General features: G+C 39.6%; 1 protein-coding gene across 5 annotated transcripts in view; it reads right to left on the bottom strand.

Moving 5' to 3' along the window:
- Positions 1-23,705, bottom strand: part of poln (polymerase (DNA directed) nu) — an 83,400-nt gene that overhangs the window by 47,059 nt on the left and 12,636 nt on the right. For all 5 annotated transcript variants that reach the window (XR_002058849.2, XR_002058848.2, XM_019353503.2 and 2 more), the window contains 12 exons: positions 20,428-21,210; positions 19,859-20,028; positions 19,651-19,763; positions 19,021-19,157; positions 17,650-17,718; positions 17,490-17,550; positions 17,149-17,213; positions 11,121-11,204; positions 10,868-10,963; positions 8,911-8,967; positions 7,901-7,957; positions 3,967-4,032 (listed from right to left, as the gene is read on the bottom strand). Coding sequence is in view for 3 of the 5 variants with exons in the window: in XM_019353503.2 (XP_019209048.1) it covers positions 3,967-4,032; positions 7,901-7,957; positions 8,911-8,967; positions 10,868-10,963; positions 11,121-11,204; positions 17,149-17,213; positions 17,490-17,550; positions 17,650-17,718; positions 19,021-19,157; positions 19,651-19,763; positions 19,859-20,028; positions 20,428-21,210 (1,758 nt within the window). In the remaining 2 variants the exon portion in view is untranslated. The remainder of the gene's footprint in view (positions 1-3,966; positions 4,033-7,900; positions 7,958-8,910; positions 8,968-10,867; positions 10,964-11,120; positions 11,205-17,148; positions 17,214-17,489; positions 17,551-17,649; positions 17,719-19,020; positions 19,158-19,650; positions 19,764-19,858; positions 20,029-20,427; positions 21,211-23,705) is intronic.

Raw genomic sequence — 23,705 nt, 5'->3', positions numbered from 1 at the left:
ACCCAGGTGAGCACAGTACCTTTTTTGTAACATTAATAAACCTTAAAACATATACTAAAACAATTCACACTTCAGATATAACTTTCTAGTATTCTGAGGAAAAAGCATGGCACAACAATTCCTTGGGCATTTTTAGCATGTACTGGCTGTGACAATAGAGATTGAAAGCAAACATGGCAAAAAAAAAACCAGGACAACATGAAGCAAAGGCCTCTATGACCTCTATTTCTACAGCAATAGAAATAGGAAAACAAAAGTAAATATACATGGAATGTATTTTAATCATTTGGTCATCAAACTTCCACACAATGTAGGCACATTCATATTGCCTTGTATTATTTATTGTTTGCATTGGGAACAAAATACTATCACAGTACAATAAAATAACTAAAGACCACACTGGCACACAGCACAAACCACAAGCATTCACACACTTAATAGGATGCTCAACCAAATCCCACATCTGAGTTTGAGCAGGAACAGAGCGGTGTTAAACTGCAGCCGCCCACAGTCACATATATCATTTAGTAGCAGCACAATCAATTCAATGTGTAGCTCACATCGCTCACAAAGTGCTCGGTGAGATTAGAAAAGTTGAGTGTCTTTGAGGCTTGGAGAGGATCTAACAGGAGGAGAACCAGCAGACCCTGACAGCTGAGTATTGTTGAAATGAGCTATCGACCTCCCCATACCAAGACAGAGGTCGAAGTACTTTTTTGCAGTTGTCTGTTTTATAATATTATTTATTACAGGCATTTTTATTTATATTTATTATTTCATTGTGTCCAGACATGTCATAGTGTCAAGTTTATTTTCGTTCCCACAATTTGCTCATACGCAGCCAAGACTTTACAAAAAACCCAACCTTCAAATTTGCTTTTATAAAATAAATACATTGTGAATAAACATTCACATTTAATGAACCACTGGAACTGATGATGTGATTTTTCAAATGCTTTTCAACATTACATAGAAATGCTGCTAAATTAATCAAAGAAAGCCATCAGCACAGCATCTCAGGCTTACAGAAATAAAGCTTTACAATTACAGAAAAAGCACTGAGTACATTTGGCTCAAACCATTAAACAGAGGGTGTTTACCTTCAAAGTAATGGATGGGTTGTTTAACACTGTTAATACTGATAGTGTGTGTGTTATTTCAAAATGCCACCTTAATGTACCTGTACTGAAAAATATAAAGAATCAATTCAATAAAAAACTGTATCACAGAGTACTGGGTGACAACTACAGCTATAAACCAACAAATCTGCTGAGTTTTTTCTTTGTTAATCTATGACCTCAGCACCATCTGTGTGCAATCTTACAAAGGACTGGGTATCCCTTTACTTTTGTACCAATTACATTGTAACTGGATAATTGCCTAAAACACTAGGCTTTAGTTTTCCAGAGGTTACCACAGGCTTTGAAACTGAACAATACAGTGGTGTGAAAAGGTGTTATTTACATGTTTTAGATCATCAAAAAATGTTAATATTACACAAAGACAACTTGAAAAATAAAAAAAAATGCAGTTTTTAAATGATGATTGCATTGATTAAGGGAGAAAAGTTATCCAAACCCACCTGGTACTGTGTGAAAAACTAATTTGTGCCTCTTGTTAAATCATGAATTAACTGTGATTAACCACATTTCACATTCACTAAACATACTCAGGCCTGAATACTGGCAGACCTGCTGAATCAAGAAATCACCTAAAGAGAACCTGTCTGACAAAGTGAAGCAGGCTAAAAGATCTCAAAAAGCAACACATCACACCATGATCTAGAGAAACACTTGAGAAACAAAGTCACTGACATCTATCAGTATGGAAAGGGTTACAAAGCCATTTCAAAGGCTTTGAGACTCCAGTGAACACACATGGAGAAAACTTGGAACAGTGGTGAAGCTTCCCAGGGGTGTCCGGCCTCCCGAAATAACTCTAAGAGCACATCGATGACTCATCCAGGAGGTCACAAAAGAACCCAGAACAACATTAAAGAACCAGAGGCTTCACATGTCTCAGGTAAGGTCAGAGTTCATGATTCAACAATAAGAAAGAGGCTGGGCAAAAATGCTCTTATATCTGGCATAAAAGTAACACAGCATTTCAGATATGGAACATCATACCAACAGTAAAATATGGTGGTGATCATTTGATGGGCTGGGGCTGCCTTGCTGCCTCAGGACATAGAAGACTTGCTGTGGTAAATGGAACCATGAACTCTGCTGTCTACCGAAACATCCTGAAGGAGAATGTCCGGACATTTGTTCATGACCTAGTTGTGTTATCTTTTCCTTTTTTTTTAATGATTTAAAACATTTAAGTGTGACAAACATACAACAAAAAGGAAATCAGGAAGGGGGCAAACACTTTTTCATACCACTGTATATTGTTTACAAATACTTTTATTGTGTATTATTTTTATTTTTTACTTACAGTTGAATTATAGTTGAATGACCACTATGACTGGTGCACCACCATGCAATTATAACAGAGATATCAAAATTTGTAGTTCACAAGCACATATAGTCCAATCTGATCACAAGTGAATTAGGCCAGGAAAACCACTGCATGATCATTTAAGTCAGTTTAAAAACATCAACAACACCAGTTGCTTTATTGAGATGTTATTGCTTACATACTGAAAATGAACAATTTATTTCTGTTTTCTACTTGATTCAGTCTACTGTCATTACACTTCACACATTCGGCATAAAGTATTTAACATTTTTATGATTCAAACAACAAATCCAGATCCAGCATTTTAACTTTCATTAGATCTGACATCACCATGGAATGAATGCCAGTGCATTTTATGAAAAATCTGAATAATTAATGAATTCACTGCAGTTTTCACACTTTGCAAAGTCATTCAGTGGACAGAATTTGCCCATTTGGCGCATTGGTTCTGGCCCCTAGGCCTCATATTTGATTTACTAGTTACACAGACCACATTTCTAATATCTCTACCAAGAACATTATATTGCAAAGACAACTGAAGCCAACGACTGCCTGATAAAAAGGGGAGGTATATATAGTTTCTAACTAATTTTCCTACCATAGAGGATAACAGCAAGAAAATGATAATTACCGGTATCAACTCTGTCAAAAAAACAATGTCTTCTTAAAATGAAGTCTTCCTCTTTGTGCCTCACCTGCTCTTTGCCCGTGTGTGTGCTCAAGGATGTATGAATATTTCAGCAGTACTATTTCTCTGACTCTGTAAAGCCATTCTAACTCAACACGCTCTCTATCAGCCAGGCGTCCAACACCCGCCCCTTTATTCACACTCATGTTTTAAACATCGAGCTGCTGTCTCTCAGCTACACCTCATAAACGCAGCTCATAGAAACCTCCAGCTTGCTGTTACACAACAATCCCAAAACATCTGTGTCTATGAGAACTCGGCATTCATGACTGAGCATGTAATTACTATGCAGTCAGCTTCCTTAAGGAGTTTCTCTGACAAGGGAGAAAGCCAGAAAGAAATAGCCAGTGAAAGCTTAGTTATTAAGAACAGAAAAAGGAGAAGAGTGTTAGGATCTTAGAAATCTACAAGCAGAAGATTTGTGTGTGTGTACAAATCTTTTGTGAGATTTTTCAAATATTATTTTTGTTTTAAGACATTAAACAAAAAGCTCTGAAAAAGGCTTTCCTCACTCCATAAAAAATGTAAAAATATTTTGCGCTGTAATTTTAATTTCTCACAGATATATTCCAGCGTTTCTGTTTCTATTAATGCATATTGATGTGGTCTTTTAGGTATTCTATGCATGTGCCTTGAACTCTTAGAAAGAAACAGTTCACTTTCTTTCCCAATTCACTGTGCTGTTCAGAACCATGGATAGCTCCTCTAAGGACGCTTAATCCTGTTGCAGTGCTTTAACAGTCCGAGACGTATCAAATAATTCCAGTGCAATGAAGGCTGGGAGAGATGGGTAGGAATGTAAGGCAAGTTTGACTTACTGGGTGTTTTGCAGAGATTCTCCCAGTCACAACACTGGTCAGGTGCCACGTAGAGGAAATGTAGTTCTGACATGAAGAGACAAAGAGAGTCAGATATAAATTAAATACAGGGAGAACCTGTAAATTCAGCACATTATCACATTAACATTTCAGTCAGCTATGTTATCACTAATGTTTCCATATAGCCAAAAACAGCCTGAAAACAACAGCTGCGGTCTTGATTGCCCTGATCACTCTGATCCTGTGTTTGGACCCACACGCCTTCAACAGTGCCATGCCCAATCTGAACAAGCTGCTTGCAGAGTAGGGTGCCAGTTATGTTGCTGCAATAAGCAGGGCAAAACATCAACAGCACCAACAAAAACAACACTATAGCGCTCAAGACTGCAGTTTAGTTATGTAACCCAAACATTTGCACACTGTCAAACTTATTAATGTCATGGTCCTGGGTCATTTTGACCCAGCATTCTTCATTTCCTGTGTTTCTGTATCATGTTAAATTCATTTGTTATTCTTGGAGTTCCCATCGGTCCTAAGTTGTTCAGTTTATTGGGTTTCCCCTCGTGTTTTATTCCATGTTTCCCCAGTCCGTCATGTCTGTGCTCTCCCTCCTGCTCCTCCGTGTTCTCTCTCTCTCTCCAGTCTGCATCTCTGTGCATTTCCTGTTTTATTGTGAAGGTCTGTGTCTTATGTCAGTGTATTCGGTTTACGTTTCCCCTGTCTCGTCTTGTCTGATTACTCCCAGCTGTGCCCTCCTTCTGTGTCTCATTCCCTGATTGCCTCTTTGTGTATATAAGCCCTGTGTTTTCTGGTGTGCGTTGCTGGTTCGTCTGTGTTCTTTCCCTCCTTCATTTCCCTCTGTCATCCTGTGAATTCTCCCTGTGCTGTTATCCCTGCTTGTTGTCTCCACTTGTGTTCAGGTTTGTTGTTTAGGTTTTAGTTTTCCCAGTATAGATTATTTCTAAGTTATTTCTAAGCCACTCTCACCTTTTGTTTGTTAATCACTCAGTCTCAATAAAGCCCTCTCATTTCACTGTAATTTCCGCATCTTGGGTCCTTTGTTAAATTCTACACGGCTCGCCCCACAAGCCGTGACAATTAACCTAATAAATTAGACGACAAGATAATTACAGCATATAGTAGCTAAGGTCCCACACAGCAGACCTTAGCTACTATTTCATCGTTGTTGTCTGTATGTATGGCTTCTGTTGTATTCTTCGTTTTCCCCATTCACTTTTAGGGAACTCCACTGCTTGTGCCTCATTGTTTGTCAGAATTTATTGTCATTCACTCTCAAGGTTAGTTCCTCATGTGGCTTTTTTACTTCCCTCATTTATTTCTTTTCCCACCATTTTCACTCCCTATATCTATGTCTAATCCAACTCTGGCATCTGACTCTTTCAACTGTGGCTCCATTCTGACTCTTGCCTTCTTTTCGGATGTTGTGTTTTCTGGTTTTCCTAAATCTTTCTGTTTTACTGTAAGTGCAAATAAAAGGTCATCTGATGTTGTGGTGTCAGCCACAGGGTTCACGTAGTTGTGACATTACACTTTACAGAAATCTATTTTATAAAACCACAAATACTCAAGTTATGACTGAGTAGAAATTTGTATACATTTGTTGTTGCCAGATTTTTTCCAAAATGCCGCCAAATGAATCACGATGATCCGAAGCCAAAAAGCTTTGGAGAAAACCAGGCAGACTCATTTGCACCATTGAGTAAGCACAGATTGACAAACACAAGCTGCTGCTCCCATGCACGAGGCTTGAAAGAGGCCCATGTGGAGGGACAGTCAGGCACAGAGATACATCTCTCTACTGCCAAATTAATACAGCAGTGGCAATAAAACAGACCAACAGCTTCGAGAGTCCAACTCAGACAACATGTTTCACTATTTCACTAATAAGTCAGCACAGCAGAGCTCATCCACACTTGTGATGACTCTGTTTCAGGAGCTGTGAAACCACATCTTGTCACAGCCTCAGAGAGATGGTGACATTCACACCGGCAGCTGAATTTAAAAGGTGAAGAGGAAAAACACGGGTTTGTCCAGCAGCATAAATTACTGTTCTTGTGCACTGACGCAGCAGCAAACTGTGAGCAAATGAAAATAAAAGCTGTGGGAGCTGCAGGAGTCCTTCTAGCCTGCAGCAACTTCTAAACCTTTGGTTTCACTCTCTTGTTTTTGTTGTTTCAGCCTCACAAGAAAAGTCTAAAAAAATCTACATCAAGAAAAAAAAGAGTGCCAGTGGACTGAATACATTTACCTTTTATACAAGTTTGAGATACGCTGTATTGCAAAAAGATGCATGTTCAATCATCCATGTAAGGAAATTCCAAAAAGTAACCTGGATGAGTCATGAAATGCTTCTCCCACTAAAAACACTTTGACCGGTTAAAAAGAAGCAACTTTTTTGGGATATACTGCCAAAAATATTTGCTCGTCTGCCTTCATACACATATAAAATTTAGTCACTTCCCATTCCTAACCCATAAGGTTTTACCCTTTGCAGGTATAGCAGCTTCAACTCTTCTGGGAAGGCTTTCCACGAGGTTTAGGAGTGCTTATGGGAATTTTTGACTGTTCTTGCAGAAAGACATTTGTGAGGTCAGTCTCTGCTGATTGGTGAAATAAGGCTTGGATGCAGCTGCTCGGCCATGGAAATCCATGAAGCTCTCTGCGCACTGTTTTTGAGCTAATCTGAAGGCCATATAAAGTTTAGAGGTCTGTAAAACTGACTCTGCAGAATGTTGGTCACGTGTGTGTCAGCATCTGCTGATCCCTGCCCTGTGATTTTACATGGCCTACTGCTTTGTGACTGAGTTGCTGTCATTCCCAATAGGGCTGGGCCATATCATACCGTTCACGGTAATACCGGTATAATGTTAGGCAATGATAAGAAAATGAAATATCACGATAGAATATGGGTACAACGCGCATGCGCAGTGCCTTTGTTTTCATATGCATGGCGGCGACGGAGAATGAGAAGGGCGAAAGCGGATCGTTGAATGAAACGGATGAACCAGAATTGGTTTGTAAAAATGCTGCAACTTCAGTGGTGTGGAACTGGTTTAGCTTTCGTCCGTCAGATACACACCAAAGCACATTTTTTGGTAGAGCATGCTAGCGGGCCGTCGTTATTACCGAACCGATTTTATGTGGTACACGGCGCTCAAAAATCTGTCAAAAAATGTTTTAGTATGCCTTTGCTAAGCTACGAACCCGCACTGCTTGATGGATTGTCGGAGCAGTACGGCTACCGTAGTCAGGAGCCTCGCGGAGTGATACGTACTGTGCTTCAACATAATATTACCGTATTGTGTGTATAACCTCTTTTTAAGTTTTGTGGATATTATACGTGGTTATGCTGAGGATATGTTGGCCAGTTTCCACTGGAAATGCCTTTTGGTTAAACTGCCAGCAAGGAATTTGCATTTGCACTGTTACATTTTTATATCACTTTAATGCACATAAAAACAGCTGCTTGTCTAAGTGAAAATACATTGATGGGGTTTTTTGCACTAATAAAGTTGTGGAGTTGTAAAGTATTTTGTCTCGCGTCAATTATATCGTCAGTTATATCGTTATCGCAAATTTTCAAATATATATCGTGATAAATATTTATGGCCATATCACCCTGCCCTAATTCCCAATGACTACCACTTTGTTATAATACCACTAACAGCTGACTTTAGAATATTTAGTAGCGAGGAAATTTCAGGCCCGGAGTTGCACAGGTAGCATCATATCACTGGAATTGACTGAGCTCCTAAGAACGAGCCATTGTTTCATAAATGTTTGTAGAAGCAGTCTGCATGCCTGGGTGCCTGATTGTATACACTTGTGGCCATGGATGTGATTGGAAGACCTGAATTCAATTGGATGTGACTGAATACTTTTGGCAAAATAGTATATTACAGAGTTGACTCACCTTGCTCATCATGCATGACAAAATCCCATCAATAAAAGTAGATTTGATTTTGTGAACCTGTGAACAAAAATGCAATTATTTGTACAATAAAACCAAGGTTGCTACTGCACACTTTATCTCTATACCTTATGTAACCCCCAAAAGGTAAAGCTAAACAATGATCATCTTAAAGAGAACAACTAACAGATTTAATAACTACCTAACTGGGAAGAAAACATCATAGTATAAAAGACAGATAAGGTCAAAATAACGGAGAAGTCCCACTTGTCTCATCTGGTAGTGGAACTGTATAATCATTAGCTAATGATTTGTGATTTTGGCCAATGAACATAACCTGGATAATCTTTTCTGACTCTGAGACTGACAAAAATTAAACTGATTTCTACAGAGCTCAACAGTGAATGCCCAGTTTTTTAGGGGCTCCTGCTCCAGAAGTGAATTTCCCATTCATTCATTTTTCATAATAATAGTTTTGTGTTTATTCTGTAGACTGTGTCATATGTGTGTAATAACATATAACCCAAGTACTGATGCCATACAGTGGTTCATTTTTCACTGCAACCAGTGCTCTGGCAGTTTCTGAAGTTGCACACTCAGACATTTGTGAGTTTAACCATTGCCATATAACAGCAACCACTCAATCAGAGACATTGCTCATTAAATTTAGGACTGTGGGTGGGGCAAATAAAATGTGTTTTAATAAAACAAGGCCGCTATCATACAGTTGTTTCTAAAGGAGCACATGCCATCATTTCAGTATTGCAGCTCACAGTACTTTAGCTAATCAAACCCCATATGGATAATAATAATGAGAACTTTACTTCTGGAACTTCACAGTTTTGTTGTGGGGTTTGGTTTTTGGTTCGGGTTTTTTTTTTTGCATTTTTCTTAAGGCGCTTAAGGATTGGCTTCACTTTTCAGACCCAGAAGTCTAAGAGGTTTTTTATACTTATGATTTTATACTACAGAAACCATGCTGACTTTATAAAGCAGCTAGGAACATGCCAGACCTGCCTGTAGTCCAGGATTATTTTTGGCAGAGGGTGCAGGTCCTGAAGCTGCAACAACTGCAACAAAAAGAAAGGAGACAAAGACTGAAAAGCTGCATTTTTTGTGCCTTTCATTGTATGTCAGGCACAAAAAAATCGATTGAAAGTCTTTATATTTTGCTGCTAGGACATGCACATGAACAAACATCTCAATTTTCTGCAAAGCTCTTTTAATTAACAGGAATGCAGCACAGTGTATAAGTAGTCATATTATTTTGTGCTAAGTTTTGTTAGGGTTTGGGCAGGTTTCGGGGTTCCTCTGTGTTTTGTTATTTCAGGTGGAGACTTCAGCTGGTCTGTGCTGCCCTACACGAGCTTGCTTCCACACCTCTTGTAAATCCCTTTATTGTAGCTGTGCTTTTTAAGGACAAGGTCTGGCTGTTGTTATGTGCCAGTTCATTATGTCCGCAACTGTGGTATCTTGGCTCACTCTGTCTAGTGTTTGTTTCTCTGTTCCTGCCTCTAACCCCGTGTCTTTGTTTCCCTGCCTGAAGCATGTTGCTTGTTTTTTGGAAAGTCAGCCAGTGTTCCCTTGACGGAAGCTTCTGTCACCCACACAGCCAAATATTGCCAGTGGATTCTCAGTCTTATCTGTGACTAGCCTGCCTGCCCACTCTCCACTGATACCCAGCTGCTCACCCCGGGCCTCCGACCCGCTCCCGAGCTCAGCTTCTCTGCACTCTCCAGTAATACCTCAGCCTTTTCAAACCTTTTCAGTTCCTGCAACTCGCTAAATCAGTAGTTCATTCTTCTACAGTCTATCGCTGCTCTCATCACACTTGTAAATAAATCTTTACAAGACATCTTCAATTGTGGCCGCTGTCAGCTCTCTGGGTATGAAAAGTGTAAAATCATGACATTGCTCTAATTATATTTTTCTTCAAAGGGATGATTGTATGTGAATAAGAAGGAACAATTTTATTTTGATGCAAACATGTGTACAATAGCAGGAATGCAGTATTATATCTATCTATATCTTTTCACTAAAATTAATGAATAATTGGGACTGACAAATATTAATAATTACTAGAAAATTGTCCACATGGATCTTTATTGATGGTAATTTCAGATGTTCTTCTCTATTCACTGCTATGAATATGTTTGGGCACACACTGTATTACAGTACAGTTTTCTTGGGGGTATTCAAGAGTTAGGTCCTTTGATTTAAGAGCACAATTTCTTGTTTTCATTATTTGCTATACAAATTCTATAGTTAAGTGGTTTTGCCAAATACCCAGTTGGTCAGACCTGAGTGCATGTCAATCTTCTGCTCCTTAACAGTCTTAATTCAATCCATTAGACTTTCTCTCCTGGGAGGGTTACATCATTTTCACCTTTAAGTTAGCACACTACCAGGAGGCCACTTTGCAATAGATTAAGGCTACTATATTTAGCTAAGGAGCTTTTAATGACATAATGTATATATCAACTTCTTTTTAATTCTAAAGTCATACAAGAAGGAGGCACACATATTAAAGCCCCAAAAGGTGGGAACAGATGAATTTTATAAGAGGGCTGTTACATATAAAACTATTTAAAAGTTAGCAAAAGCTCAAATAGGCAGAAAATGTGGGTAAAATGAACAAAAGACTGACATGCAGCAAAAGTCGGGCTAATAATCAGGAGGCTCGCTGCTTACGGCGCTTTAGCCGATGAAACTATTCCGCGATTCGGTCATCAGCTGTGATTGACTGCAGGTACAAAGGTGGACATAACATCTGTCCAAGCAGCAGTTTATGTATATTTGTACAGAGACAGAGATGTGACTAAGAACAGTGACTGTGCAGTGAAGTTTGAGGCGAAACGTCTGATCATGAAAAAAATACATCTTTGTCTCTAATCTGAAGACATTTCTTAGATTAACAGAGAACTGAGGGTCAAACTGAAATATCTGTCTGTGTTTATGTGTGTGTCATACTGCAGCTTCAGATGTTGACTGCTGCTGTTTGCCAACGGTCTTGGGAAGCTTCTTGTTTTCGCAGCGCTCATGAAGATGCAGCTTCTCAAACAGAACCTACAAACATTGTAAATCCACAACATCCACAAAACATGAAGCAGACGCACAGCGTAGAAGAATACAAATGTTTGCATATGCACGGTATACACACACACAGACACAGAAAAGCCATATACTGCACACAGTTTCCAGATGTACACATGAAGGTACGTACTGTTCGTAGCTGAGTGTTGCTGGTCAACAGAAATATTTGTCCAGCTGCTCGGTGTGCTTCCTGCTCCAGTTGTTTCATTTTAGTCTGACAGAGTTGGAAAGACAGACAAAATCACTGCTGAACATGGCAGCACGGCTCAGGTCAGCAAAGTTCACAGACCTCTAGAACAACATAGTTTGGATAGACACAATCAAAGCGGTGAAAACCAACTGTCAAGCACGGTGATGGAGGGGTGATGATCTCGGCTTATTTTACTGCCACAGGACCCGGGCAGTCACTGAGTTCACCATGAACTCCTCTGTATACCAGGTATTCTAGAGTCAAATCTGAGGCCATATGTGTGACAGATAAAGCTTGTAACAGGAGAATGATCGCAAGCACAGCAGCACATCTACAACAGAATGGCTGAAAAAGAAAAGAATCAAAGTGCTGTGATGGCCCTGTGTGCCTGCCTGACATGATGAGTGATTAAGTCACTTCAAGTTATTGCTGCTAAAGATGGTTTTACAAATGACTAAATCTTAGAGGGTTACTTAGTTTCTTTTTGACATGACTGTTTATGTGAAACAGGAAGTCATTTATTTCACTCTGTATTTTACTAGGTTGACCTTCTTCCTACACCTATCAGTCCCATGGGAAACACATGTGATGTCTAAAACCTGCAGGACACCGGCCCTTGAGGCCTGGATTTCCCCACCCCTGTTTTAGAAAAAACCCTTGCCCCAGGAAAGCCAGGGCAGCATAAGAAACATAGAAAAAGGAAATGATAGAAAACAAACGGCACAAAAAAGAGACAAAGAATTCCAAAAATAAGGAGGGAGAAAAACAGAAACTACGCTACAGAAATGGGGGAAAGAAGTGACTTGGCATAGAAAAAATGAAGAGACAAGAGAGGACTGAAAGATAGAAGCACTATTAAATAACTTGAAGATGCAAAGAGGATGAATCCCAAGAAGAACGCGATTGTGATAAAAAATAAATGTGAAAGACTTTTTTTTTATAAATGAGGGCATAAAGGCGTGAAATTCATTCTTATACAATATTTAAGCCAAACGTGAAGATTTTGAGCTGTTTTTTTAATGAAGAGGGTGACACCCTCATCACAGCTCACTGCAAGTCTGAACAAAGCACTTGACAGACAAACCAGGGAATGAAGTTAGAGAAATGGAGACGACAGGCAACAAGGCGGAGTGTATCGGGGTAAATGTGTTGATGAAATGAGAGACAACAGTCTGAAAGAGCAGCAGAGTGACGGATTTGGGAATATGGGACAAAGAAAATGGGTAATTGGAAGAGTTGAAAGAAAGCTGAACTGGGAAGCAAACACTGGTGTGGGTACATGGGGGAAATGTGAGAAGTAACACTGGTTATTCATGAACTGGTGAGAACATGTTTGGGCTGGACCTTAACACAAAATTGCATTTGGAACAAGAAGGCAAGTTCAGAGACATGACTTGACAAAATCGTAGGGAGAGGGAAGTGGAACAACTGTGGCGCAAAATCAAGGACAGCAGTGTGGCGAGAGACTAACGCGAGGGGACAGAAAGAAAATGAAAGGAGAAAAATTGCGGTGAGCTGTCAGACATGTACCTAAAGTCCAAAATATGCACTTTTCTCTTGCCCAGAGCAGGCACCAGACTGCCTCATCAATATTGGATGGGAGCCCCTTAGTACTTTGTTTGACACACAAAGGCACACATACAGAAAGCACAGGGCTCTGTAGGGAAATATTTTATAGCATTTCACACCATGTGGATTAAGACGTGGACTTTTTTGATGGATCCTGGCAAATTAAGAAATAGATGACATTTAAATCAAATTAGAAGAAACCTTAAGGGACTTTATAAACATATGTAGAGTGGAGAAGAACAATAATCAGTGCACAGATTAATTTTGATTTTAGTGTTTGGGGGGAATTTTTTCTTAAATAAATGTTTTAAATATTTTTTTTCTTAAATACATTCTTAAATAAATTGTGTTAAAAAAGAAAAAATAATTGTTTTACACACAAGGAATTGTTAAAAATAATATATAGGGAAAGAAGGATATTAAACCTAACTGTGAAATGGCATTCTTTCATTTTATATCAATCTGAAGACAAATCTGCCTTCTAGAGGAATGTGCCCTCAGACAAGGCCCTTCTAAAGAAATAAAGGACAACGTCAGGCACAAAAGAACTGCTGACCTTCACACAGTCCTGTGAAAAACTAAACGAATCCCATGATTCAGTAGCTTGTAGAACCAGCAGCTTTAGCAGCAATAACTTAAAGTAATCACTTTCTGTATTGCTTCATCAGTTTTGTCACATCATTGTGAAGGAATTTTGTCCCACTCTTCTTTACAATGTTGCTTCAGTTCATTGACGTTTGCAGAGATTTGTTCATGCATAGCTGTCTTAAGGTCAGATTTACAAACACGCTGCAACGGCAAAAACTGGATTTTGGTACTGTCAGTATTTGTAAAGAGAGCATCCCATCCTGAAAATACTCCGGCCTTGGATTGAAGTTTTATTACACTTAAATTTGAATGGTTACAATTTCAGGACCATGGACAGTGTACACCGCTTTTTCACTGTGATCTTGTGAGCTGTTCTCAAACACAATTACATTTAGGGGTAAACCTACACAAATTTAGGTGGATGCACTTTGAAAATACCTCAGATATACATGCACGCACAAGACTCCTACTTGGGGGATACACTAACACACGATTTCCCCTGTTTAGTAAATCTGCCCCATATGCTGCCACCACAGGATTTCATTCAGGTTAAGGTCTGGACTTTTGGCCACTGCAGCACTTTAATTCAGTTTAAGCTTTAGCTGTCAGACAGCTGGCCTCATATCTGACTCTAAAATACTTTGGTATGCAGAGGAGTTCGTGGTGTCTAAATGGCAAAGTGCCCAGGTCCTGTGACTCCAACAAAACAAGCCCAAATCATCACCCCACCACCACCGTGCTGACAGTTGTTATGGTTTTCTCCACATGTGGTGCTGTGCATTATGGCCAAACATGTCCACTGGACATAATTTATGAAGGACATTATTTTAGGAGTTTTGTGGTTTTGATGTAACTTTGCAAACCTAAGCCCTGCTGCCATGCTCTTTTTCAAAAAAGAGACTTTCTCCTGCGACCCTTCCAAACAAGTCATGAATGTTCAGTCTTTTTCTAACTGTACTGCCATGAACTTTAACATTTATCATGCAACTGAGTTCTGTACAGCCTGAAATAGAGCTTGTGGGGTTTTTTTTACTGTTTCTCTGAGCATTGTATGGTTTTACCTTGGAGTGAATTTGCTGAAGCATCCACTTGTGGGAAGACTGTGGCATTGTGTCTTCACACTCATGAATGTTCAAGGCCAGCAAACTGCGCAAACATCTGCTTTTAAAACTTTAAAAGCAACAGCACCTGGCTGTTGCTTACCATTTTAATTCCTATAGAGAAGGATGTTCAACATAAGGCCCAGGGCCCAGAATCAGCTCGGCAGAGACCAGCCCACCAGATGGTTTTGGAAAATGTGAAGGAATGCATATACATTTTGAACTTTAAAAGTGTTTTCATAAGTGCTTCCTATTGATAAAGACTATCATCACATTGCCATTCATACTACACCAAAGTATTTAAATAATGGATCGTTAAACAACAGTAAAGTCCTGTTTTTCCACTACCTGCTACAGAAACATCTGACCCATTTTACACATTTAACAGTAGTTTGACTGCTCCAGCCAAATTAAGATCAAAGTGGGCTGTATGTGGTCCATGCTGTAAAATAAGTTTGACATTCCTGCTATAGAACCAGTAATGGTGTGCTTTCTTTCTATCGCTGGTGGTCTTTTTGTTGTGAAAGAACAAAGTCTATCTAACATGATGTGACTATGCTATGATGTCTGAACAGCAGAACGTGATGGAGGTCTCACTGACTTTTATTAACGCAGAGTAGAAAAACAAAAGAGCATGTGAGTATGTGTTGAAAGATGAAGCCTGACAGACAGGAGGGATTTTCTGGTTGGTCTTCCAACAGGTGAACTTGACAGCTCAGATAAAAACAACATCCAGCACAACAGAGTCTGGACACACATGACAGCACACACAGACATTTCACAAAAGGACACACACGCACAAATGTATTTACACACAACTCTGCAGCAGCCTCAAAAACTTGAGTGCCTCAGCGCGTGTGTGTGCGTGTCTCTGCAGAGGCGTTCTTCCTGCAGCACAGCCTCTTAAAGGAAAAAGACAGACTATCCATCCTATTTATAGTAACACAGAGAGCTATCAAGACTGCCTCCACAACAACAACCCTGCTGCTGTTTGCAAGACTTGTGAGTTGAAACAAAACTGACTATGTTGTGTATTCTTTGTGGGTGTGTTTGTCCATGCCATCTGCATCTACATCTTTGTGCATCTGTGACAGTTCTCAAATTTCATCACCAGAACTGTTTTTTTAATCTTTGTGTAAACAGGACAGGCCCCCAGAGGACATCCACCCCGCACTTCATGAAATCTACTCAGAAGAAGAAAACGAGATACCATTTTTCTGTTTGTCTTATGTTCTTTTGTTGGTTTTTTCTTTTTTTTCCCTGAGGTCTGTCCTGTTTCTCATATCCTGCTACTGTCATCGCCACTGATACAGCATCTATCAACAGCTCTATGCTTTAGCAGCCAGACTACAATACAATCAACTCAGAGTGACTCAGGACAAATCCAAGCTGACCCAGTCAACCAGACACTAAGCTTGCCCCGTATTTTCACATTAAAATTAAAATACTGTGTGAAAGTCTTGATCTTATTTCTTTATATTTTGTTAGGAAAATAGGAAAAAGTTGCAGAGATTTATTTAATGTTCACACTGATGGCTGTAGACCCTCACTTCTGTACCTCACTCCTGACTTCTTTCATAAATATGGAGGATAAAATGAACCAAAAAATGTAAATTTAGATTCCCATTGATTTTCAGCTCTTGTGTAATTTGACATACCTCAGCCTTTTCTTATGAGTTCCCTTCCTTAAAAATGGCTTCTTGACAGCCACCCTTCCCATCAGACCATTTCTGATGAAGCTTCACTGAACAGTAGATGGATCAACTGAAGGACCAGATTCATCTCTCAGGTTCCTATATCAGGTTTTTGTTGGATTTTTCCTATTTCTTAACAACTTAACTTTCACATATTATTCATCTGAAGTAGATAGCATTTTAGGCCTGACACTTCTTTTGAGGCACTGCACACCATGCTGAGATATTCCAAATTTTCAGCTAATAGCTCTTTGAAGATCAGCAAAATGCCTAAAGATAACATAAAATAAAGCAGTGATAAAACTGGGTCTTTGCTAAATTATCTTTTCTGTATGGGCACAACACTAGTTCATCCCTTGAGTTAGGTGTCGTTTTGTGCTTGAATGATTTAACAGGTAAGTATTAAGTATTAACTGACTTAACAAAACAAAACAAAACAAAATTGACTGAAAATAAGTGAAAAGGCTATTTAAAAAAAACTTTGAAAGACCTTCAGAAAGCTTGCAGTATTATTGCTCAAGAGCACTTTAAAAATGAGTGGACAGGCTGGTTCCTTGGAAGCAAAATATAAAGAAATAAGGAGCGACTTTCAAGCCTTTCATACAGTATCGTATTTGGTATAATCACACAACAGCTGTTAAACATGAGAAAGAAACCAGAATATCTGCAGTATAGATCATTCCATGAATGTTAACTAATGCATTGGCCCAATGAGTTTCGTGGCATGTCCAGTTTTGCATTAGTCTATAACTTATTTCACAAACTCACAAAAATAATGGTTAAATTGTTTAAAACACCGCTTGCAAAACACACTTTTTACAAATATTTGCATTGATCTTGACTCATCAGTGTATTCTGGTTGGGTATTAACATTTCCTGCAAATGCCAATAACTCCTGGCAGTAGTTATGTTTCTTCTAGAAATCTTTTTCTTATTTATTAATAACTCTGATTGTGAAAGTTTAAGATCTACTAGTCAAACCATTCAGTTTACCACAGAGGTTTTTTGCTATCTTACTCCCAGCAAGTCTGAAGTTCTCTTTAGTGCCTCCTTATCAACATGGATGCGGTGGCTCTCCATGGCTGAAACATGAAAAATAATTTATTGATTCATTAACAGGACCTGATACAGTAAATCTTTCAACAGCTGACAGATTTTTATTGTGGATATAGAAAACTGGAAGAGCCCAATACAAAAATCAGCTGTTATCCAGTATTACATGCTTTTACTCTGTTTATTCAGGGATATTTTTCACAATAAATCTCACAGGGTGTGGGTGGAAGAATCTGTGAGAAGATTTTGTTGTATTTTAAAACAATTCTGAGTGTCTGGAGGGAAAAAAGTAAAGCAGTGCTCACCTGCCAGAACAGGGATCATGTTAAGCTCCATATCTGAGTAGAGCTGCCACAGCCCTTGGCTCTGGACACACAAATTATCAGTTAGGTAATCTGTTGATGTGTCTGTGTGTGTGTGTGTGTGTGTGTGTGTGTGCATGTTTGTATGTGCGCATTTGCCTACATGTAGCTCAGAGCATAGCTTCATATTAAGCCTGTAGAGCCAACAGAGACCTGAGATTATCTGAGAAACCTGAGAGAGACACAAACAAACAAAGAGAGAAAAAAGAAAAGGGAGAAGGAACATGCTTCAGGTTTTGTTGTGTAGAAGTACTTCGTGAGTCATGGTTTCTTCTATAGTTAAAATTAGTATCTTTTCAGTTAAAAAAACAACAACAAAGACATGAAAACATCAACTATCTGCTGAAAACCTTTCGTGTCAGACAGTATAACTAGCATCATCTTCTTTTCTATTCGACATTTAACATAACAGACCTTTTAATTTTGAAATGAAAATGAAATGGGCAAAAATATCAGGACCCGACATTTCGTGGCACAAACTTCTTGAGGCAATCACTGCAATCACACACTTTTGTGGCTTTTAATCAGACTTCCACAATCCATAGCCAGAAGTCTGGTCCACCGTCCCTGATTCAGTTTTGTTCAGTTTGATAGGAACAGGGTTATAATTGTTTGCAGGTGCCCTCGTTGAGTTCTCATTCTTAATGTCCCTTTTCAAATCTGATTTGTCTGCTTGAGAGATGGAGTTACAAAAAACTGACAGACACGTGGACGTCTGCACCGAGTCCTGCATTCGCCTATTCTATGTTACACACATACAGGTGCTGTACTACAGTCAGATTCTTCTCTTCACAGACTGATCAGGACACACAGCGAGCAGCCTCAGAACAATCTGATGTTACAGTTTAAGATGTACGTGGTGGGTTATTATACTGTAAAAGGAGCCAGGATTACGATACCATCACTGTATAACACCTTTAATGAGTTAATGCACCCCATCCAGTAAAACAACCCCATAATATAACTGAGCCCCCTTCGTGAAAACTTCATATCTTCTTCACTGAGCAGAGAGCTTAAGAGAAAACTGCTTTTGTTGAATATGTCCAAAGGAGTTTCTCTCAGGCTTATTTTAGCTTGTTCATGTTTCTCATTTCATGTTTCATAAAAGTTGTACACAGATCTGTTTTAAAGTCCTTGTTTTTTTTCTACTATTCAAACTTTCTTCATAAATATAAGGCGTTTGGATTTTCTTGAGTCCAGATCCAAGCAGGTTTGAAGCACTCCAGTGGACCTTAAATTTTTCAGTAATTAGATGCTGTAGTCACAAAAACGCTGCCAAGACTCGTGGCTTTTAACGTTACCCTGGCTGAAATTATTTTCTTGCGCCTCAGGCAGCTTCTGTTTTCCTCTCTTATCCGCTCAGGAATGCTAAATGTAAATACAGCTTACAAGACTTCCAGCTCTAAGAAATTGTCCTATAGAAACCTTACTTACCAGTCAAGTGTAACAAATGCCAATTTAGACTTAAGCTTACTTTCTGGGCACCCAGGGCGGGTAATGTTTGGGGTCTTTTGCAGTATTTATGAAGAAGGTCCTGATAGCAGGAAGACGGGTCTGTGGGATCTAGCAGCCATCCTGACACCTGTGGGTCCTGGATATGACAGCCTGCCACTGCATAGGGAGAAAAGCTCATCATGATAATGAGCAGCATTTGGGTTGCTCCTCACTGATCAGGGACTGGCATATGAATATAAAGTGACACCAATAAAATACGAGATGTGTTCACATAGTATATGATCAAATATGTTTGCTGTAGGAGTGGTGTGCAAGCATCTAAGTGTCCAGTGTATGTTTTTCATGACTCCTGCTACTTTAATGGAAACATTTTCAAACAGTGCGATGCTGACTTGCTTCCATAATGTGTTTTTACTATGTTTGTTGAATAAAGCTCTAATTTTCTACCAGCTGTTTATGGCTTGGATTGTTTGGCTAACTTTACTGACACTAGACTAAGTGGAATAAAGAAACAGAGGCATTACTTAAGTCTTTGATAAATGTTGATGTTGACAATGAATTCGTAAAGCAGTGTTGTGCATAAACAGCTAGAAGCAGATGTACATGTGTGAATGTCTTTATGGAAACTGCCTTTATTTTTGTGTCATGCCTTGTTTCCAGCTGAGGTCTTGTCTGTAAAACTGCAGAACTGTACGAAGCAAATCCTTGGCTTTATAGCACACCACCAGCTGAGATCTTGATAGCACCTGTAGCAGCATATCTCTGTGGGGGACACACACCTGTAAGTACTCCTGCTTTAGCATCAAACACTCGCAAACGTGGATCTCTATTAGACACACATATATAGAAGCACAGACCTAGCAAAGAGGTGCTGGCTCTGGTGAACTTGCTGTTGGGCCCATGCAGGTGTGTGTTCTAGTTTTAAGTAGACCAGAGTGTCGTTTGGGCCGAGCGCACCCTCCGGCATGCTGCAGTCAAGTTCGTTCTTCATTAGTATGAGGAGGCCACACACTGGTGGAGTGAGCTTCTATATGAGGGAACAAAAAGCAGAATTACAAGAGCACAGGGGCTGCAAGTTAATGATGAAGCAAACAACAAGAGCATAGAGTTTACACTGTGATGAAAGGCACACGCCAAGCTTCAGCCAACTTTTTGAGCCCCTAAAGATGTAAACGTTAGCTGACTGATGCAGTTTTGGTTTTCTTAATTAATGCAACCTTCAACCTTCTGAGGTTTGGTGCATGAGAATGCAGAAGTGAGCTTGCAGACTTTAGCCAATCAGCATTAAGGACCTGATCTATAAGATAATAAACGTTACCCACAATGAAATAATGTGTCTCAAGTTCACAAATCATAATTTATCTTAACATATTTATGTTATTTCATAAGAATGACTGCGCAGATCATAAACATTTTGCCTCCTTACCTGTTCTGCGTCTAACTGAGTGCTTCCATCTTGGTACACCATCGTTAGCACCAACACCTTAGCGTGCCCAGCGATCTCAAGCATCTGCACCTTCTCATCTGGTTTCAGTTTTCCAGAATACTTTACTCTAGAGTCACATGTCAAGCTTGCAGCCAGACAGCCAGCTTTGGATTGGGTCGGCGGCTCACTGGTATTAACTAGTTTTTGGAAACCTTTGGGCCCACTTGTGGTGGAGTCGGTATCAGATGCAGCTTGCTTGGGTTTGCGTGGTTTGGAAAGTGGGGGGTGGATGGAAGCCTTCCCTGGTAATTCACTTGATAGTTTTTCCATTTTATTCTGCCCGTTTTGCTGAGTTTGGTTTGAGGCATCTAGTTCTGTACACGCCCCAGACACTGCTCTTGTTTCGTGTGAAGGACTTGCTTTCCCCTGTGGTTCTCTGGCACTCTTCCACTCACTAACTCTTCCTTCCCTTGGTTTCTCTTGTGAGGATTGAGGAGGCTCCCATTTTGGAGGGCGTCTGCTTAGGCTGATTTTGGCAGGAGGGTCAGTGTTTTTGTGCTGAAATGCTTCACGTTTCCTCTTTAGGGGGAAGGAAAGTTTCAGACAAGGATGACTTGGAGAACTTTTTAGTTTTCGATTTTCTAACTCTTTCTTCGGTGCTACAACTGGTAAGGCAGCTGAGGTCAATTCCTGCACTGAGAAGAGGTTTTGCCCAGGCGCAACAGTGATTGTTGGGGCCAGTACCAAGCTCGAGCTCCTCCCTCTGGTGCTTCCATTAGTGGTCTAAGCAACAAAAAAAGGTGAGTAATGTGCAGAGAGTGACAAAGGACACAGAAAAAAAAAGAAGCAGACACTTGAAATAGACTCCCTGCAGGTTTTGTTACACAGAACATCAATACTTCACTACTTAGAGGACTGAAGTGAATGAAATAAAAACTTCTAGTTGGACATGATTCGTTTTAGCACTTAGAATAGAAACGTAATTTAATTATTCCCATTCACGCTTTGACGTAGCAGGATCACGCAGTTTGTGAGAGAGAGCATAAAAAAGAAGGCCTGAAAAGTAGACAGGTAAGAGGAGAGAAGCCAAAGAAAAAAGGATGTGAAAGTCAGCCCTGAGCACTGTGTCCCAGACAGAAACACAGCCGCGACACTGTCTGACAAACCTGCCTGAAGCTGGGACAGGGTCAAAGAAGCAGACACACGCACACAATAATAGCAGCTCTACTTTGCTTCTTTGGCTGAATGACGATGATTGTTTGACTATAAATAGTGACATTAAAAAGGGTTTAATGAAACAGAGCTGAATTGCATGCATAATACATATAATAAATATACAGTATTTATCGTCTATATTTAAACGGTGCAAAAATTGTGTCACTCTTCACTTCTTTATATTTTCCTTCCAAGGAGTCAGACTTTCTATTAACTTTTTAAAGAGGTCTTGAGCAATAGTTCTCCAGGCTTTCTGAAGGTCTCCCAAAGTTTTTCTTTGGCTGCTTTTTCACACATTTTCAGCCTAGTCCTTGTAACTGACCAATTTTCTTTATTTGTGTATTAAGCCATGTGTCATTAATTTAAGCATAAAGAGTCAGCTTTGTCGACACATGATAGGCAACTTAGAACTTAGAATGAAACTGCATCTTTAGGCTCTTTGATATTTGCAGCCTGTCACAAAAAGGTATTTGTTCAATTTTTTTCACTGGAACTATTGAAAAATAATTTTAAAAAATAGTATTTTTTCACCAACAAGATAATAAAAAGCTGAAAAACTTGGCATATCTTGACATGCAAAGACCTGCCACAGAAGCTGAGAGATGCATCAGATCCTTCAGCTGATCCATCTACCGCATCAGAAATGGTCTCAGTGGAAGGGCAACTGCTAAAAAGCCATTCTTAAAGAATGAAAACAGGGAGAAGAGTTTGAGGTATGTCAAAGTATACAAGAACTGGACTGAAAATAGTGAAAACCTAAGGTCTCATGGAGTGACAAACCCAACTTTGACATTCACGGAACAATCTCAGTCATGGATTGGCTTCCTCAGAGGCTGGACCTCAACATTATTGAAGCAGTGTGGAATCATCTTGAGAAGATCCAACATCCAGAACATCCAAAGATGCTGAGGTTTGAATGTCCTTCAAATAGCCTGGAGAACTATTCCTGAAAACTACATCTATAAAGTTCAATGCAAAAAAAATACAATGTGAATATGCTCAACTCAATATATCAATATAAATGATCATAACATCAAAACTGTTATGATCCCACAGAAGCCAGTGGAAGATAACAAAATCAGTGAGTCCCATCTACCACAAGTACAATCTCCCCTCCCTGTAACTTTAATGGCATCTTTAAAAAATGTATATTATTCATATCTCTAACTCATTTCTTATTATGCAAAAGCACCAGGTGTGCAAATGTTCTTTGAAGTCTTGACAAGAGATAGCGAGATGGGTATTTCTGAGGATTTTCAGAGATGATATGCGAGTGTATTTATGTGCACAACTCTGCAGGTTGTTGGCTGTCGACCCGGGAGGTAGGAATTCCTGTGATTCAGCTCCCTGAGGAGAGACTTCATTCACTTCCCTGTAAACACAACCCGTTTTCCTGCTGACAAAGTCATGAACTCCCCCCATGGGTGCTGTGCTACAGGATATAGATAGAAAACCCAGGCAGACCATGGCCCATAGCCCAGTACTGGTGCATGTGGAGAGAGTGAAAAGAGAGAGGGAGAATGGACTGCTGTGTCTGCTGCTGATTGTAGCAATACAGTAAAGTCCTGCCCTCTTTTTCTCTTCTTCTCCTGCTGCATCTTTCTCATTAGCTCTTCCACATTTCATGCATCCATCCCACCACCTCCCTTACTCCCTTTATAGCACTTTCTCTCTGCAGTTTGCTCTCCTTTTTCAGCTAATATGCATCATGGACTACAACTCTGTCGGGACTTTATTACTCAGTGGAGAGCCATTACTTGTTGTGTGCTGCAGTGCTGCTGACAAAACTCTTATTTCACACTAGCTACATTTATATGTATGTAAATGAGAGACACAGCAGCCTTGGTCTAACCTGAAAGCACGTATTTAAATTTTAGGACTTCTTAGTTTTTCAGTGAAAAAAACAGAGGCAGAGATAAGCAGAAGAAACGGCGAAATAAGGACACATCAGTTAAATGTATAAAAAAAGGACAAGTAAAAGACTGCAAGTGACAACAAAGCTTAGTAAGTATACTTTCTACCCAACTGAAGTGTCAAAGCGGATTTGTTAAGGGCAAAACACT

The sequence above is a fragment of the Oreochromis niloticus genome, linkage group LG3, assembly GCF_001858045.2.
Source record: "Oreochromis niloticus isolate F11D_XX linkage group LG3, O_niloticus_UMD_NMBU, whole genome shotgun sequence".
Taxonomy (NCBI): Eukaryota; Metazoa; Chordata; class Actinopteri; order Cichliformes; family Cichlidae; genus Oreochromis; species Oreochromis niloticus.
Note: the sequence above shows the minus strand (reverse complement) of the source record. Positions and strands in the feature narration are given on the sequence as shown.